The sequence below is a fragment of the Schistocerca serialis genome, chromosome 7 (assembly GCF_023864345.2).
Source record: "Schistocerca serialis cubense isolate TAMUIC-IGC-003099 chromosome 7, iqSchSeri2.2, whole genome shotgun sequence".
NCBI lineage: Eukaryota > Metazoa > Arthropoda > Insecta > Orthoptera > Acrididae > Schistocerca > Schistocerca serialis.
Genome location: NC_064644.1, coordinates 487,907,509 through 487,926,517, shown reverse-complemented (window position 1 = coordinate 487,926,517; position 19,009 = coordinate 487,907,509). Strand labels below are relative to the sequence as shown.

Here is a 19,009-nt window from a genome sequence, read left to right as displayed (position 1 = left end):
ATCAGCTGTGAAAAGGTTACTGTTAACCCCTTAATGCTGAGTGTCATGAATTCACATTGTACCAATGCTGTGCTAATAATTGTAAGGTTAAGACGAAAATTTAATAGTCATGGGCGACTGGAATTCGATAGTAGGAAAAGGAAGAGAAGGAAATGTAGTAGGTGAATATGGATTGGGGCTAAGAAATGAAAGAGGAAGCCGCCTGGTAGAATTTTGCACAGAGCATAACTTATTCATAGCTAACACTTGGTTCAAGAATCATGAAAGAAGGTTGTATACATGGAAGAACCCTGGAGATACTAGAAGGTTTCAGATAGATTATAGAATGGTAAGACAGAGATTTAGGAACCAGATTTTAAATTATAAGACATTTCCAGGGGCAGATGTGGACTCTGACCACAATCTATTGGTTATGAACTGTAGATTAAAACTGAAGAAACTGCAAAAAGGTGGGAATTTAAGGAGATGGGTCCTGGATAAACTGAAAGAACCAGAGGTTGTACAGAGTTTCAGGGAGAGCATAAGGAAACAATTGACAGGAATGGGGGAAAGAAATACAGCAGAAGAAGAATGGGTAGCTTTGAGGAATGAAATAGTGAATGCAGCAGAGGATCAAGTAGTTAAAAAGACGAGGGCTAGTAGAAATCCGTGGGTAACAGAAGAGATACTGAATTTAATTGATGAAAGGAGAAAATACAAAAATGCAGTAAATGAAGCAGGCAAAAAGGAATACAAATGTCTCAAAAATGAGATCGACAGGAAGTGCAAAATGGCTAAGCAGGGATGGCTAGGGGACAAATGTAAGGATGTAGAGGCTTATCTCACGATGGGTAAGATAGATACTGCCTACAGGAAAATTAAAGAGACCTTTGGAGAAAAGAGAACCACTTGCATGAATATCAAGAGCTCAGATGGAAACCCAGTTCTAAGCAAAGAAGGGAAAGCAGAAAGGTGGAAGGAGTATATAGAGGGTCTATACAGGGGCGATGTTCTTGAGGACAATATTATGGAAATGGAAGAGGATGTAGATGAAGATGAAATGGGAGATATGATACTGTGTGAAGAGTTTGACAGAGCACTGAAAGACCTAACTCTAAACAAGGCCCCGGGAGTAGACAACATTCCATTATAACTACTGACAGCCTTGGGAGTGACAGTCCTGACAAAACTCTACCATCTGGTGAGCAAGATGTATGAGACAGGCGAAATTCCCTCAGACTTCAAGAAGAATATAATTATTCCAATCCCAGAGAAAGCAGGTGTTGACAGATGTGAAAATTACCAAACTATCAGTTTAATAAGTCACTGCTACAAAATACTAACGCGAATTCTTTACAGATGAATGGAAAAACTAGTAGAAGCCAACCTCGGGGAGTTTGGATTCCGTAGAAACACTGGAACACGTGAGGCATTACTGACCTTACGACTTATCTTAGAAGAAAGATTAAGGAAAGGCAAATCTACGTTTCTAGCATTTGTAGACTTAGAGAAAGCTTTTGGCAATGTTGACTGGAATACTCTCTTTCAAATTCTGAAGGTGGCAGGGGTAAAATACAGGGAGCGAAAGGCTATGTACAATTTGTAGAGAAAGCAGATGGCAGTTATAAGAGTCGAGGGACATGAAAGGGAACCAGTGGTTGGGAAGGGAGTGAGACAGGGTTGTAGCCTCTCCCCGATGTTATTCAATCTGTGTATTGAGCAAGCAGTAAAGGAAACAAAAGAAAAGTTCAGTATTAAAATCCATGGAGAAGAAATAAAAACTTTGAAGTTTGCCGATGACATTGTAATTCTGTCAGAGACAGCAAAGGACTTGGAAGAGCAGTTGAACGGAATAGACAGTGTCTTGAAAGGAGAGTATATGATGAACATCAACAAAAGCAAAACAAGGATAATGGAATGTAGTCGAATTAAGTCGGGTGATGCTGAGGGAATTAGATTAGGAAATGAGACACTTATAGTAGTAAAGGAGTTTTGCTATTTGGGGAGCAAAATAACTGATGATGGTCAAAGTAGAGAGGATATAAAATGTAGACTGGCAATGACAAGGAAAGCGTTTGTGAAGTAGAGAAATTTGTTAACATCGAGTATTGATTTAAGTGTCAGGTAGTCATTTCTGAAAGTATTTGTATGGAGTGTAGCCATGTATGGAAGCGAAACCTGGACGATAAATAGTTTAGACAAGAAGAGAATAGAAGCTTTTGAAATGTGGTGCTACAGAAGAATGCTGAAGATTAGATTGGTAGATCACATAACTAATGACGAGGTATTGAATAGAATTGAGGAGAAGAGGAGTTTGTGGCACAACTTGACTAGAAGAAGGAATCGGTTGGTAGGACAAATTCTGAGGCATCAAGGGATCACCAATTTGGTACTGGAGGGCAGAGTGGAGGGTAAAAATCGTAGAGGGAGACCAAGGGATGAATACACTAAGCAGATTCAGAAGGATGTAGGCTGCAGTAGGTACTGGGAAATGAAGTTTGCACAGGATAGAGTAGCATGGAGAGCTGCATCAAATCAGTCTCAGGACTGAAGACCACAACAACAACAACAACAACAACAACAACAACAGTGTTGGTATGTTCTGATTCTGCATGAAGCTACCAGTGCTGCATTCTCCTGACTGTTTTGGGTACCTCCAAAGCACCACAATTTTTTATTTTTACCTTCATATAGAAATTTATTCTGGTATTAAGAGGTTAATATTGTCTGGCAACTTATTGATCTACAACACTAGCTATGCCCTGCAAGTACTGCTGTGCTTATTGTTCTTCATAGATAGCTTTTTGCCCACTGCTTCATCCTCATACGTATATGTCTGTATATGTCACACACACACACACACACACACACACACACACACACACACACACACACACACTCTCTCTCTCTCTCTCTCTCTCTCCCCCTCCCCCCCCCCCCCCCTCCCCGCAAATGTATGTGCTTATGTGTGGGGGAGGGGGGGAGGGGTGGGCAGGGACATTTGGTCCATACCCCCGTCCCATACATTCAAGATATTTCACACACATTTGTATTCGAATTTTGTCTGCATCGTCATCTGTTTTCTGACGAAACTTATCATTCAGCCAGTAACTCATTGTCATCTCGAGAAAAAGGGCTGTCACTGGCAACTGACCAACTCTCCACTTTTCTACTCTGTGCAACTCTATTCCACACTATATCTTCTGTGATCCCACTTCAAAAAAAAGGAAACCTAAAAAGTTACTAAACAAAAAGATCCATAAGAACACCTCTGTCAAGAGACATGAAATATCTAAGAATTATTAAAAAGAGGAAACAGAACACAACATATGAAAGATACGTACTTAGGAAAGCAATAGCAACTGTTGTCTTGCTTGCCTGGCCATACTGTCAGGGAAACAGTAAATGGCTGAGGGGATTGACTGGTGGAGGTGCACACCACATGTGACACAAAGAAAGTTATTTCACACAGCTATGGTAGGTGAGATGTACATACGATGAATGGGAAAACCAAATAAAAGAGTATGAATACTCTAAAAATAGGAAGAAGAGCATATGTACACCTAGCTATTAAACATGAAGGTGTGTAACCACCACATAAACAGATTTAAAAGAAAAAGTTAGAACCATCAACAAAATTATAATTAAAAGAGGAAATGCTCCAAACAAACAAAATGTTGATAAAACTTAAGTGGTAACCTGAAGTATGTCGTTGTTGTGTTGTTGTGGTCTTCAGTCCTGATACTGGTTTGATGCAGCTCTCCATGCTAATCTATCCTGTGCAAGCTCCTTCATCTCCCAGTACCTACTGCAACCTACATCCTTCTGAATCTGCTTAGTGTATTCATCTCTTGGTCTCCTTCTACGATTTTTACCCTCCATGCTGCCCTCCAATGCTAAATTTGTGATCCCTTGATGCCTCAGGACATGTCCTACCAACCGATCCCTTCTTCTAGTCAAGTTGTGCCACAAACTTCTCTTCTCCCCAATCCTATTCAGTACCTCCTCATTAGTTACGTGATCTACCCACCTAATCTTCAACATTCTTCTGTAGCACCACATTTCGAAAGCTTCTATTCTCTTCTTGTCCAAACTATTTATTGTCCATGTTTCACTTCCATACATGGCTACATTCCATATAAATACTTTCAGAAACGACTTCCTGACACTTAAATCTATACTCGATGTTAACAAATTTCTCTTCTTCACAAACGCTTTCCTTGCCATTGCCAGTCTACATTTTATATCCTCTCTACTTCGACCATCATCAGTTATTTTGCTCTCCAAATAGCAAAACTCCTTTACTACTATAAGTGTCTCATTTCCTAATCTAATTCCCTCAGCATCACCCGACTTAATTCGACTACATTCCATTATCCTCGTTTTGCTTTTGTTGATGTTCATCATATACCCTCCTTTCAAGACACTGTCCATTCCGTTCAACTGCTCTTCCAAGTCCTTTGCTGTCTCTGACAGAATTAAAATGTCATCGGCGAACCTCAAAGTTTTTATTTCTTCTCCCTGGATTTTAATACCTACTCCAAAAGTATGTCGTAATTAGCTCAAATATTTCTGTGGTACAAATCTGTATGTTCGTTAATAGTTTTATGGGTATGAGAGTGAAGGCTTTTTAGAATTTCTATCTCTTCAAGTACATTAAGTTTACTGCCTTTACCTATTGTGTTCAAGGTTGCCAAATTATTATTAATCTGTTAACTGATTATTCATCAAATGCATAGTCAAAGCTGACTTGGAATTTGCAACATCCTTACGTTCTTTAAATCTAGTAAGAAACTCTTTTCCCATTTGACCAATATATCTACTGTTACATTCCTGTCCTGCATTACAATTAGTACAAAATGCACCAGAGTTAGAAAATGGATCCTTCTTGTATGCTTCATGATTTATTAATTTAGTGCCATAACTTTTTAGTACAAGATATGCCGGAAGAATATTAGCTGTCAACAGCTTTCATCCAATCTTCTTGGATACATAACCATGATGTGGTATCCTGGAGAACCTAATATTGCTCTTTCATTCACCTGGGATGAGAGTGATGCCATTCTGTGTTTTGCCCACTTTCATTGGTATTCTCTTGTTCAGTTTATCAACCCTGGTTAGAGAGTAATGATTCTTTGTGGCAGTATATCTAATTATATCCAATTCTCTATCATATACCTTAGGCTTAAGCAGAACACTATTTAATCTGCCAGGAAGGGACCTAAAGATAGCAGTTTTGTACTTACATGGGTTGTCGGAAGCCATGACTAAGTGGTGGACTCCTTTCTATGTGTGTCGTACTGTAACGTTGCCATTTAACTTGATCTTCAAATCTAAGTATGGTCAAGTCCCCTTAATCTGATGTTGAACTGAAAAGCTAATTTTCCCATTGAATGTATTCAGTTTTTTGTGTGAACTGTTGCACTCTTCTTCATCAATCACATAGAGTACAAGTAAGATTCTCTTACGGTAGTCACTGAAGGCTTCTGCACTGCCCTGTCACCAGACAAATGTGTTATATTCTACATGTCTCTCTACCAGTTGCCCTATATGTTGTACACTTATTATGCAATATAGTCTGTTTCTTTAGAAGTGTCTTTATTGTGATTGTATACCATGAATGCTTCCTCCCATCATGAACTGTTCTGCTATGAATGTATTTATCCAGTGCATGGTCAACTATTCGTTTGAAACTTAAAGCATAGTTGTTCTACAGTCTCTTGTGCACAACTCCTCACTGAGATCTGACACTTCTGCCTCTTTGTGTAGTTTGCTGAACACAGAAATTTTGAACTTTTTTTTAGTTGCCCTTTGTACTTCAGTAATCATTGTTACTACTACTGCCTTATTATCACTGAGTTTCAATTAAGAAATCCTTGGACAGGTAAGGGTCTATTTGTTGCCATTAGATTCAATATGCTTCCATCACGAGTAGGCTTCCAAACTATCTGTTCTAGGTAGTTTTCAGAGAAGGCATGTAGTTTCCTAGAATGTATGTCATACTCACCACCTACTAAATAGTGAATGAAATAATTAATTGTGGGCTGATTACAGTTTTTTGTGATGAATACGGTACAATTGGGTAGCATATGTACTAGCAAACTGAGTTTTTCTCTAAAGTTTTTACTTGCATCTGGGGATGAGTGTGGTGGAGAATAGAAAGCACCAGTTAAAACTTAGGCGCAGCCTTCGTACTGAGTTGTGCCCAAACAATCTCAGATGCATCATCAGCTTGTATCACAGTGACCAGTTTTCTTGTCTGATTTAAAAAAACCTTTCGTGAGAGTTGGTAAATCTGTGTGAGCAGAGGAGTTGTCAATAGAGAGAACAGTTTTTCTTTATTTTATTATCAGCCTCCTTCAACTACATCTTAAATGTCTCTTATCCTCCAAGTCTTCGTGTCTCTCTCATAGTCAGTGTGTGGGGCCTTTATACATGCGGATAATTAAATTAAATTACTGTACTGTAAATTTAGATTGTACTTTCCCTTGGTCTTCCTTAAAGCTACTGAAAATTAACCCCATTAGAAAATTATAATTACTCAAACAGAAATGAAGGTGTCCTGTTCAGTATGAGAGCAACGTTGGCAGAAATCACCATCAGCCAGCATGGCTTGACCCCTCTATCAACATTTATTATGGCTGACACTTTTAGATTTTCATATGAGCATGTGACCTCCAGCAGTTAGCACTGTAATTGTTGCATTGGTAGTTTGTTTGGTCTCTGTGTGAACATTGTTGTGTGCAGTCATAGACGAGCGTCGTCTGTCCAGTTAAGGTACAATTACATTAAACTTAGCTTTCTCCCATTGTTGATAAACAAAACACAATTAAATAAATAATGAAAATTTATGTTACAGTTAAAAAGTGAACAACATATTTTAACAGAGGACTAAGTATGCAGTTAGGTGATGATATCTTTTTGTCGCTAAATTCGTCATTCGTGGGTGTTTCACTGAAAGATGTACTATATTGTTAGATTCATTATGGCAGGTTTTGTGAATGAACACTGAAGTGTCTGCAATTTTTTTTCGAGATTTGTGGATCTTGCCAAGGTGCAAGAAACAATAAGGTATGTTTTGTTTGCTTTAGTATTACTGTACTTTAGTCAGAGACTGCAGATAACAGTTTGGCACTAGGCACAAGTGGTCTGAGTTGGCAGTTTGCTGCTGCACTGTTATATTCCCACTCTCGTACAAAATGGGACACTCGATACAGTATATTAAACTGATGTGAACACTATTGTGGCAAACTTACCTTTGAGACAGCTTGAGCATTTTGATTTCCCTGTGACAAGAAAAGGCAGTTTGTCTATTCAAGTCATGTTTGCACAGAGAAAAATAGTGGGGTCCTACTTACATTTAAAATTATTGAGGCTTTCATGGGCCCTTGTTGACATATCGCATGTCAGCTTTTGTCTCAGAATCCTCAACCAATGTTTAATGATATTCCTAACGCTTCGCCAACAAGAATTGGCATTGTCCAAGTTTCCCCTCTACAGTTCACCACAAGTGATGAAACAGCTATACCCATTTACTTCGTCTGGCCTGGAGGTCTGGTGGTAAAGCACATGCCTGGAAACCAAAAGGCCATGGTACTGAATCCAGGTCAGACCACAGATTTTCGGTTTTTCCTTTAATCTGGGTTTCACCTCTCAATAGTACAGAGACTTACCAGAAATGCTATATGGCTTGGATTCCTCATTGAACTGTGAATAGTTCATCTTACATGAATTTATTATTTATTTATTTATTTTTTTGTATCAGTTTAACATTTAGCAATGAGACATATATTTACAGGTTGTTCAGAAGTAACTACATCTCTCAATTTCCACATTAGGTACATTACACTTTGACATTCTTTTGCAAACATGGCTGATGTGTTCTCTTCATGTTAACTTGTTAGCACGAAATTTTAAAAAATTTAACTGAGTTATGATTTGACAGTCCTAGCAGAAGATGGTGTGTCTTATCTGGGCTACACAAGTTTTTGGATGGGAACAATTTTGCTACATCATCAGATGACACAACAATAATTACTACCCATCAAGACACAAAGTACTGAAACAAATGTAACTGGGATCATTAGATGTTGTTTGACTGTTTTCAGTTTTTTAATTTTCAGGTTTTGTTCAGAAACTGTGAAATACAATATATGTAATTATCAATCAGTATTCTATTATTATTATTATTATTAAGAGTATATAAATCATAAGAAAACAGAGAAGTTTCAATTGACACTGACCTACAGATGATTGTGCTTCTTGAGTTAACTGAAAGCAGATTGCATGATTTGCAGTCAGTTGTCGAATTCCCGCTTCATGTTACTCGATGGCAACTATTTTGTAACACAATGACACTAGCATCTGTATAAGGTTGTTGACAGCTGCTCGAATACTTCCTTCACAATTTGTGGGAACTGACAGATGACCCTTTTTGCTTTGTTTGAGTTACTGTATGGTACTTTCGGATATTAATAGATATGTGTAATAATGCAAGAAGACACTTTTCTGGAAATGACAAGTAAGTGAAGACAGATGGCACTTCTTCAGGTTTCATGTTGCTGCACTTTGCTCAAGAAGGAATGTGATAACCGATCAATAATTGATAGCATTCTGTGGATAATTTTCCACCATTGACAGACATATTTTTGTCTGATAGCAGCTTATGAATCCTATTGTTATCTGCATGTCATACCAAAAGATTTGGTGATCGCAAGCACAGCAAGATACGGTTGGGAACATGTCAGTGTGTGCTAAGAATTTTCTCATTACTCTTTTCAGGTAATCCACACTCCTGGATGAATTTTTCCATTCTTATTTCCTCTCACTTGCTTCTCTGCCTTCAATATTGCTGGAAGACCTGCCACATTTACCAGGTGTCTTTGGTGGCTGGCCACAATTAGGCACATCAGGTGATGTTTGAAACATTCTGTAGTCAAGTCAGCATAAGAAGATCCCTGACAGCTAGCAGCACTTTTGAGCTGCAGGAGAAACAGTAGTCATCTTTAGAGCTGTGACTGCACTGAGCTGTTACCCTAGAGATGTTTTCAAAATCAGTTTCCTGATGTCTTTTGGTCTCATCATGTTCTGAAATTAGTGCTTGGTTTCAAAGAAAGCCATTTTGGGAGTTAGATATCACACCAAAGCAACTTATGTCCAAAATAGCTAGGCCTTGAAGAGATGAACTTTTTGACATCCTGTTTATGTGAAATATTTCAGATTTCTGCTCAAACTGATAATTAAGTGTTTCTTAATTACCCTGATTTCTTTCAAGCATTCAGACATTTTTTTGTAAAACTAGACCTCATGCTGTTCAGTTTGATACCCCATTTTTCCATTCCCCAGCCTATGTTTGGCTATGCAAATTTGGACAAAATCTCATTGTGTAACTAAGTTTTCAGTACACTCATGTATTTGACCAAAAAAGTACTACAAATAATGTGTAAGGTTGGCCTGAAAGAACATTATCATCATCTGTTCCCTAAGGTAAATAACATTGGCAGCTGTCAATCCTTATGCCTCACTGATCTATGTTCAGAACAATGTAACAGATTTTGACAGTAGAGAGACTGTACTACCATGAAACCATACGCAGAATGAGTTTTGATATTCCAAGGCACAGACTGTCAAAGACAGAAAATTCACCAAAAATGAACTGCTTGAAGTTCTTTAATACTTTAACAAATTTCCACTTTCTACTCTAACTGCATGTTTAAACAATTTCACGTTAGTTGACAATTCGTTATACCTATAAAAGACTTCTTTGATAATGTGATGTTAGTTAGTTAAATTTTCCGTACAATATTATTGCGCAAATGATCAAAAATTTTTATTGCTGCATATTGAACTCCCCTCTGAGCGAATGACAGTTTTAACAGTGGTTAATAAAGGTTATTTGTCCCCTCAAGTGTTGTAGGTATGTGCGTCACTGTTCTTCTCAAATCATGATTGGTTATTTATGACCAATTTTGTTAATGAAAATATGTGTTGTCATGGTGCAGTTAAAATGTGTAACTTCTTGAACAGGTGCCTAAATGACATCTGTAGGCAGACACCCCATGTTATTCTTACTGCTCACTTTTGTGCAATCACTACTTTCTTTCTAAGTGATGAGTTACACCACAAAGTTATTCTGTATGACATTGTTGAGTGGAAATATGTAGAATATGTCGGGTGCTTGATGCATTTGTTTCCAAGATTAGCAGCTATATGAAGAGCAAAAGTAGCTGAACTTAATTGTTTGAGAAGCTCAGTAATATGGTTTTTCAGTTAAGGTTGTCATCGGTATGTACAGCCAAAAATGGAGCATTCCCCCCCACCCGCTGGGGATAAAATTTTTGTCTTTTTGTAAAACATGCGATGCCCCATGTCCAGGCAATGCTCAGCTACCACTGAATTGTCAGGTTGCCCTAGATGTGTATGATGATGGAGTTTGACACAACGTTCTTGCATAGTTTGACACATCTACCCAGTATAAGATTTTCCACATTGCAAAAAGCACACCTTATGTCATTCCTTTGGCAGATTCTTTCTATTCTTGAAGACATGCTGACAAAATAGGACAAGAATGCCATTGAAATGGGGCCGTCCACTTCTTAATTTACATATGTGCTTTGAATTTGCTTAGAACAGAATGCACGGCGCATCTATCAGAATGGCCATTCTGTTGGAATACTGTTCTTAGGTGTAGCTCAGGAGGTAGACTGTTGGCATCTGAGACTACATGCTCCGTATGCGCAAAAGAGCGGAAGACACTACTGCATTGTGCATGGTGATGCCAACTTGGTGGCCTCCAAATATAACTCCATGTGAGTTGGTCTGCTATAGACACTATGTCTCACTGTAACATCAACTTTCTTTCGATTATGACATCCAGGAATGGTAAAATACCATCTTTTTCCACATCCATTGTGAACTGTATATTCGGCTGGAGCGAGTTAGATTCTGGAGAAACACAGGTAATGTCTTTATTCTGTGGGGGCACACCACAAATGTATCATGTACATATCATTAGAAGCAGGAAGGTTTGAGAGTTGCCAACTGCAGTGCTATTTCCTCGAAGTCTTCCATAAAATAGTTGACCACCATTGGAGGGAGAGAATTTCCCATGACGACACCGTCCCCTTGTCCAAAATACTGGTCATTCAGTCACGTCTTGCAGCAGCAGCAACCAACACATTTCAACACAAGCCCCACCAGGAAAGTTTAACATCAGCTCAGAAGAAAGGAAGGCTGTGTGAGGCTTGAGACTTCATCATTTTACGTGCTGACATGGTAACATCACTGTCCTTCTCTCATGAGCTGAATACAACAAGAAGATGGAGGAGATTCTTGATGTTCGTGCGTGCCCTAAGCTAAGAAAGGATCTGACTGGCAAGATCCAGAGAAAAACACTAGACCTTCTTAAGAAGAGTTTTATTCTTTCTAAAGTACTTAAGAGCGTACGCCAACTGGCTGCAGTCCCCCTCCCCCCTCCCCCCCTCCAAGACTCTACGGCCTTTCAGAGACACGTAAGGATGGGACTCCTCTTTGCCAAGTAGTGAGCAGCATTGGAGCTTCTACTCATTTTCTGTGCCAAACATCTTACTACACTGTTGAGACTGCTCATAGGCAAGTGTGACCACCATATCCAAAATTCAGAGGACTTCATAGGTCACCTGAAAATCCATAGCTGTTGGATTTTTTGGTTAGCTTTGACGTTGTATCTTTATTTATGAAAGTATCTCAGCAGGACATGTTAGAGCTTATCAGAAACTAGTTTGAGGAAGACATAGTGGCATTATTTAAACATGCACTTTCCTCATCTCGTTTCTTATCCAGTAACCAGTATTTTGAACAAGTGGGTAGTGTCTCCCATGGTGACCAACTGTTTTATGGAAGATGTTGAGGAAAAAGCACTGCAATCGGCAAGTCTCAAACTTTCCTGCTTCTGGTGGTATGTAGACGATACATTTGTGATGTGGCCTCACAGAATAATGATATTACACGTGTTTCTCTGGCGTCTGAACTCCCTCATCTGAACATTCAGTTCACAATAGAAGAGGAAATAGATGATATTTTACCATTCCTGAATGTCATGATCAGAAGGAAAGCTAATGGTACGGTGGGACTTAGTGCCTGTCGCAAACCAACTCCTACGAAGCCGTAGTTGGAGGCCACAAGTTGTCATCATCCTGTACAATGTGGTAGTGTCTTATGCTCCTTGGTGCATACAGAACATGTGGTCTCAAATGCCAACAGTCTACCTGCTGAGCTACAACACTTAAGAATGGTATTTCAACAGATCGGCTATTCCAATAGACAGATACGCCGTGCATTCTGTTCTAAGCAAATTCAAACCATGGATGTAAATGAAGATGTGGAGGCACCCACTTCAGTGGTGTTCTTACCCTATTTTGGCAGCATCTCCTCAAGAATAGACAGAATTCGCCAAAGGCACGACATCAAGTGTGCTCTTTGGCCACCAGCAAAATTGAGGGATTTATTGTGCTTGGTCAAAGATAACCTTGGCCTTAGGAAACGTGGTATGTATAAGATCTCATGCCAATGTGGAAAATCTTATATTGGGTAGACGTGCCAAACTGTGCAAGAATATTGTATCGAAAACCATCAACATACACACCTAGGGCAACCTGATAAATCAGCGGCAGCGGAGTATTGCCAGGACATGGGGCATCACACGCTTTATGAAAAGACGGAAATTTTATCCCCAGTGTCATCTTTCTGGGACTGTGTTGTTAAGGAGACTGTACATATCCATATGGCGGACACTCTTATCAGCAGGGATGTAGGTTTTCTATTAAGCACTGCCTGGAATCCAGTGCTGGCTGCCATCACATCAAAACAGGGAAAACCAGAACTTCCAATTCATGATTTGATGCAATGTAGTGCTGAGATTTAATTCAGCTTTTAACCACAGGAATGTCCGGCAGCACAGTCATCGCCCACAGCACATGCGCCGAAGGCCTTTCTGTGGCTCTCAAGTAGGGGGCACTAGGAGTGCCATTTTTTTTGTAACTGTGTGCATCTTCCCATGCACGCGAAGTGCCTGCTCTTGAACTGATAAATTTTGAAGCTGCTTCACAATTATCATAGGTTGTGCCTTGCAGCAGTAACACCAGCAACTACCATTGCCTGAAGATGTTGAGCTGTTGTATTGATGAAATATTGTGAGATTTACATAAAACGATTCGGTGGCAAGGAAATATAACATGCTGTCACTGACAAAGACTATGCCGTTGTATGTGGTCAGTGGCAAATAAAGAATAAACCTCAGTAGAGGATCTCTCTCTCTCTCTCCCTCCCTCCCTCTCTCTCTCTCTCTCTCTCTCTCTCTCTCTCTCTCTCTCTCTCTCTCTTTCTCTCTCCCTCCCTCTCTCTTCCTCCCCCCCCCCCCCCCTCAATAATAGTTGCACATTTTTGTTACTCATTGTCTTTGTCATAGTTATGAATTGAACATTAGTCTTATCTATTATAGAATACTGTTTTTGGAGTCATCAAAGCTTACTCATGCCATTGTCTCACTTTCAGGCAACAGATCCAAAAGAACTAGGCTGTGATCCTGGTGGTATGTCATTTTTTGTTGATGGGTTCCGTGTTGCTAAATGGCTGGAAGACAATGAGCCCGCAGCGTTTCATATTTTAACATCAACACCAATCAGATTTCAAATAAAAAACAAGGGGGTAAGTTCTTGATTCATCAAAGTTCCTACCAGAGCAAATGTGCCCTCAGTTTACTTATGCACTATGGCACACTCAGTGGCAGACTAAATTTGTTGGCGGCCCAGGGCAGCAAAACTAAGTGAGGCCCATGGTATGCTTAGATATTGATGTATTTGTAATGTACACATTGTAAAAAAAAAAAAAAAAAAAAGTGAAAAACATATATGTAATGGCTGACAAAAAAATTCAAGCATTTATTATGTGTGTATTCTATGCTGTAGTAAATGTAATACACATACTTGTAAGTTGTAGGTGAGAAACTTAGAATATGAATCAGCATTTAGAACACCAACCATCAGGTAGAATGCAAAGAAATAATAAAGAATAGACTAAGAAATTTACCTTTTATTTTATATGTCTGGAAACAAAGTTTGTACAATTATAATATCAGTTAGATTTGTAAACTTAGTATGTTTTTGTGTCTTTATTTTACCAAAATTATCGATAATATCATTGAAATCTATTTCATTTGTAAATTTTCTTTCGGTAGATAAAGTGGACAGATTGGCTAGCTGTTCGTGATTCATCCTCAAGCAAAGACAATTTTTTTTTAGTTTCAGTTTAGAAAAACTTCTCTTACATGATGTGACTAAGAGACAGATTGTCAAGAAGTACTCGATTATAAGTGGTGTACAGTGTAATGATTCACTGAAGTCGCATGTAATTATAAATTGAGGGATTTTTTGAGCTTTCCATCAAGCAGCAACATCCACACTCGTATCAGTTCCACATAGACGCCTACAAGACCTTTTTATATCTTGCAGCATCTGCTCCTTATCAAACTCATAATAAATTTCTACTGGATTCTCCGGTGCTACAGCCAGTGTGTCATCAGAAGTTTAAAGCATAAATATTATTTCAACAATGTGGAAAATTTTGGTGATTTCCTTCATGATCTTGTATCATTGTGACAGTTATTATATAAGTTGGTCTATGCATCCAGACATAGATTGATGAATTTCTTCTTGTATCAGTAGCTCAGTGCCATGAGTTACTTCACCAGCATTATTTTATTTACCTTCCTTCATAGCAATGGACATTGTTAATGCCCATATCATTGCATCTTTTAGTGCCAAAATTAATAGCATTGCTCATAATTGTAATTTGTTCCATCACTAAAAAGTCATTTTTGGAGACTGTGGATATTGTTGGGCTAAATTTACTTCCTGCAGTATTGTGTATTAAAAGTTGATGTAAGTCAAAAGGTTAAAATCACATATAGCTGGAAGGGTCAAGCTTGCTGCAGGTCTAGTATAAGGTTGGCTGTGATGAATCTTGCATGTCTTCCAAAATGCTCACCAATGTTAAACTGAATTCTATTGAACACTCCAGTGAGTGTCGGAACTAGTTTTAAACTTATTCTTTTTTATCTAAAAGTGATTCCCATGTATATGTAGAAAACAAGAAAAATGAATATTACTTCTCTGCAGTTCCAGATGATGCTAGAGGGAACACATGAGAATGTGTGAAGTCCACAAGGAATGCTTAGCACAGGGATCGAACAGAGCTTTTGGATTGACTTTTCGAATTTTTCATTGTACTCCTCCATGTAAACCCGACATTGATGCAGCATTGCCACACATTTGAGTTCTGCACAACACAATATCCCACCAATCTTTTTCCAGCTGCTGTTGAATATCTTTTAGCATATCCTGTGCAGTCTTCCCCAATGTAAAAGAAAAAGAAAAAAAATCCTAGGAAGGATTCTTTAACTTCCACAGTCTTGTCTTCTGTGTGGACATATCTAATTATTTGACTCATTTAGTTAGTTCCTTTTTCATCGGGAATGCTGTGAAAAGTTATTCCATAATATTTAACCTTTTTTATGTTTGCAGTAATTTTTTCCTTAACATGTTCACCCAAAATAAAAACAAATTCATTTTTTACCCCTTTTGAAAAATGAGGAGGCACTCCTTTGGCCTTTTAACAGACTTTTTAAGTTTTAAACACTGCTCTTTCAATATTGGATCATATTTTTCCATGAATTGCACCAGTTATAGGAAATGTCATCTGCTTTCTGATGTAATGTCTTCAAGGTGTCCAAGGAAAGCAAGGTTCTGCTGGGTTAAAAATAGTGCAGTATATGAAAGGTGATGTTTCTCTATTTTGTAGTGTCATTGACAAGCTTCTGATTATCTTTGACAATGGTTTTATTAAGTTTCAAGCCCATAGAGAGCTCTTTACAGTTTTCTAGATTTGATAGTGTTCAGGTGATGATTCAGGCTTCTATTTCTTTGGATTCAATTTCCACTACTGACAGAAGCCAGAAATAAATTTACTTTTGTTGGTATCGGCCTGTAGGCTCATAGTAGAGAGTAAATATACAACATTATGATCATAAATGCATGGCCATTTTGAATACTGTGTATAGCATTTTATTGTGACTGACAATAAAACCATTTTTTTTCAGTGGATAAAAAGGTTATTTTTTTTTATTTTACTGCTGTACTTGACAAACCATTGTTTGTTTGTTAAACTTTGTGGTTCTACAATTTGTGACACAACAAAGTGTTATTTGCTGTAAAAACAGTATAAAGAAAGAATTGAAGTTTTCAAAGGATTATAGACATTAAATGGTCCATACATTTCAGATCCTGATAGTATGTACTAGAAAATTTCAAGATGATGATAACCTAATTATTTATTTTTAGGGCTTTTCTTAATATATGATAATACAATCACTGTTTAAACCCTCTTAACATCCCATAACAAAAATCAGAGAAATAATCATTACATTAATTTCACAGTATTTGTAATTATTGAGCATTATGAAGAATGAAATGAAATGAAGTTAACAAGAAATTCAAGGTATTCTAAAGCACATGCCCACGCCAATTGTTTAGATCAGGGGCGGGCAGGAATCCTGCACGTGTGCGGTGCACTTGCACGTGTGCAGTAAACAGGTGCTCTGCGTGCACACAGGGGCAAGCTGGCCACCCGCTTCTCTCCCCTCCCCACCATACCGTCTCTCCACTTCCTCCTCTGTAATAAGTTTTGCTTCCTGGCCTGCTTTATTGAATGATGGAATAAGGTTAATACGAGTGCTTGAAAGAAATCATGGTTTGAAAGAGTACCTATTGCCTACGATACATTGTATTTAATTATCACAGGTGGAGTTTACAATATGTTTAATGTCTGGAACAAAATTTCTACATACAGACAAACGCAAACAGTTACGTAAATTTTCATTACTGATGTTTGCTCTTAACCGAGACTTATTAATTTTCATAACAGAAAATAATCTCTCGCAAACATATCTCGAGCCTAACATATTATCTTTGCGGCTTCACGATGGAGACAAGGAAACTCTTGCTGTAGAAAGTCGTGATAAAAATCTATTACATGTCTTGCCAAAAGGAACTTGTCTCTCATACAAGAATTACGCTGTAGAATCTACAGTGTAAATCTATTAATTCTATTTGGAAACTGGGATGAATATCATCTACAGAAACAGCAAATTGTCTCGAGAACTATTATAAACCTTGGGATAAGTATGATATATCCCCAAATCGCTTAAGAAATTCCTCTTTTATTGCACTAAGTACGGGAACATATTGAAATTTATTATAATGGCGTTCAATATTAAACTTCCGCTGACCAGCGAGAATACTGTCACATATTATACGTTTCGAATTTTCGCATTTTTGCACAAAGAAAAAATGATTCTCCCACTCCTTTTTAAAAGGTAGCAAATCTCCACTTCTCCGTTTCCTTGATTCACTCTGCTTTTTCTGGTTCTTGAAATACAACGTTCACTATGTAGTGGTCGCTCGCTTCAGTGTCCACAGCTTAGCCTGGTACTACACTGCTGCAACCTGCCGGCTGTCACCACTGTCCCATTCGACGATTGCACGCGAGCAGCACACCACACGTGCAGCGCTGTGTGCTCATGAGCCGTGTGCAACATTTGCCTGCCCCTGGTTTAAATTATCCATTTTCTGACAAGTATTCCTAGTGAGTTTCAAGTGGAAGTTGAAGGGGAAGTCCCACAGTGGCTTCTATTATCAGTTGGTCTCCTAACAAGTTAAAAGTTACAGCCCAATTTTATGACAATAAGGCCTGAAGAACGATTTAGGTTTCTTTCTATATCCTTACAGGGCATACATGGCTAAGCATTGCACCAATTAAGGAAGATGACCACAAATAATGGGACATGCTGCAGGAGCCGCGCAGGCTGGATCTGAGATATTATTCCTAAAGGCTAACAACTACAGTAAAATACCTCTTAATCAAGGAAGGTCTTGCTGTGGGTTGAGTATTTGGACAGGGCAGACCATGAATGGCTTGCAGCTTTTGCCTGGCATCATCTGGTGGTGTGGGTGTGACAAAACACTCTTCAGTGGCGCACTTGGCGGCAAAAGGGTTGCCAAGGTGACCAGGGATGGAATAGTAATAAACCCGTGCAGTACTCCTGGCATGCACTGCACTTCACTGCACTATTTACACTGCACTGCACACAGTATTCCAATTGCTTCTACTGGGAGGATGAACTGGAAATCTGGCATCAGACTTTGTACACTTGTAGTGAATTGAAACACCTCGAGGGGGTGCAGCTCGGGAAGACGGCACGGAAAAAGACGGTTGCACTCCGTTTAATAAACACACTGACACGGAACATGGGGTAAGAATTCTGCTGTTCGCGCACAACCTGGAAAAATGTGGCAGACGACAATGCGAGCCATGTGGTGTTGTGCAGCCAAACTGCAGATAGCATGACGGAGCACTGTTGCTGCATCGGAACAGAACAAGAGACTGCTCGAGCTTGGTTTGGCGTGAGTGGTGTCCACAAAGTATGGCCGTCCAAGCTCTCCCTCTGGTGGAAGTGACCAGTGAGGGTGTTGGAGGGGGCTGGTTTCTGGTCTGTGCAGCCTACTGTATGCTGCTACAGGTAGAAGCAGTGGAAGGAGTCACCAACAAGTTCCCTCCCCCCCCCCCCCCCCCCCCCCGTCCCCCCTCCCTCCCCTTTTGAGAGGAAAGCACCTGTGCCAAGTGCACAGAAAGTTGTTTGAAGCTTACTGAGGATGGTTGCTGGAGGGGCATGCACAAGGTTTTGCTGCCATGGTCATGCTAATGCTCATGCTCCCCCTGTGGGTCCGGGGTAAGAATAGGCCCGAGGTATTCCTGCCTGTCGTAAGAGGCGACTAAAAGGAGTTTCAACCGTTTCGGCCTTCTATGTGATGGTCCCCCTTGGGGTTTGACCTCCATTTTTCAAAATTCTACAGAAGTACGAGCCTTTTGGGGAAGGACGCCTTACATGGTGTACCACTGGTCCTAAGTGCACTAAGACCTTGGCACTCAGCATTGCACC

General features: G+C 39.2%; 1 protein-coding gene across 2 annotated transcripts in view; it reads left to right on the top strand.

The window, feature by feature from the left end:
• Positions 1-19,009, top strand: part of LOC126412784 (gamma-butyrobetaine dioxygenase-like) — a 92,052-nt gene that overhangs the window by 24,155 nt on the left and 48,888 nt on the right. For both annotated transcript variants that reach the window (XM_050082556.1, XM_050082555.1), the window contains exon 7: positions 13,510-13,662. In XM_050082556.1, coding sequence (XP_049938513.1) covers positions 13,510-13,662 — 153 coding nt within the window. The remainder of the gene's footprint in view (positions 1-13,509; positions 13,663-19,009) is intronic.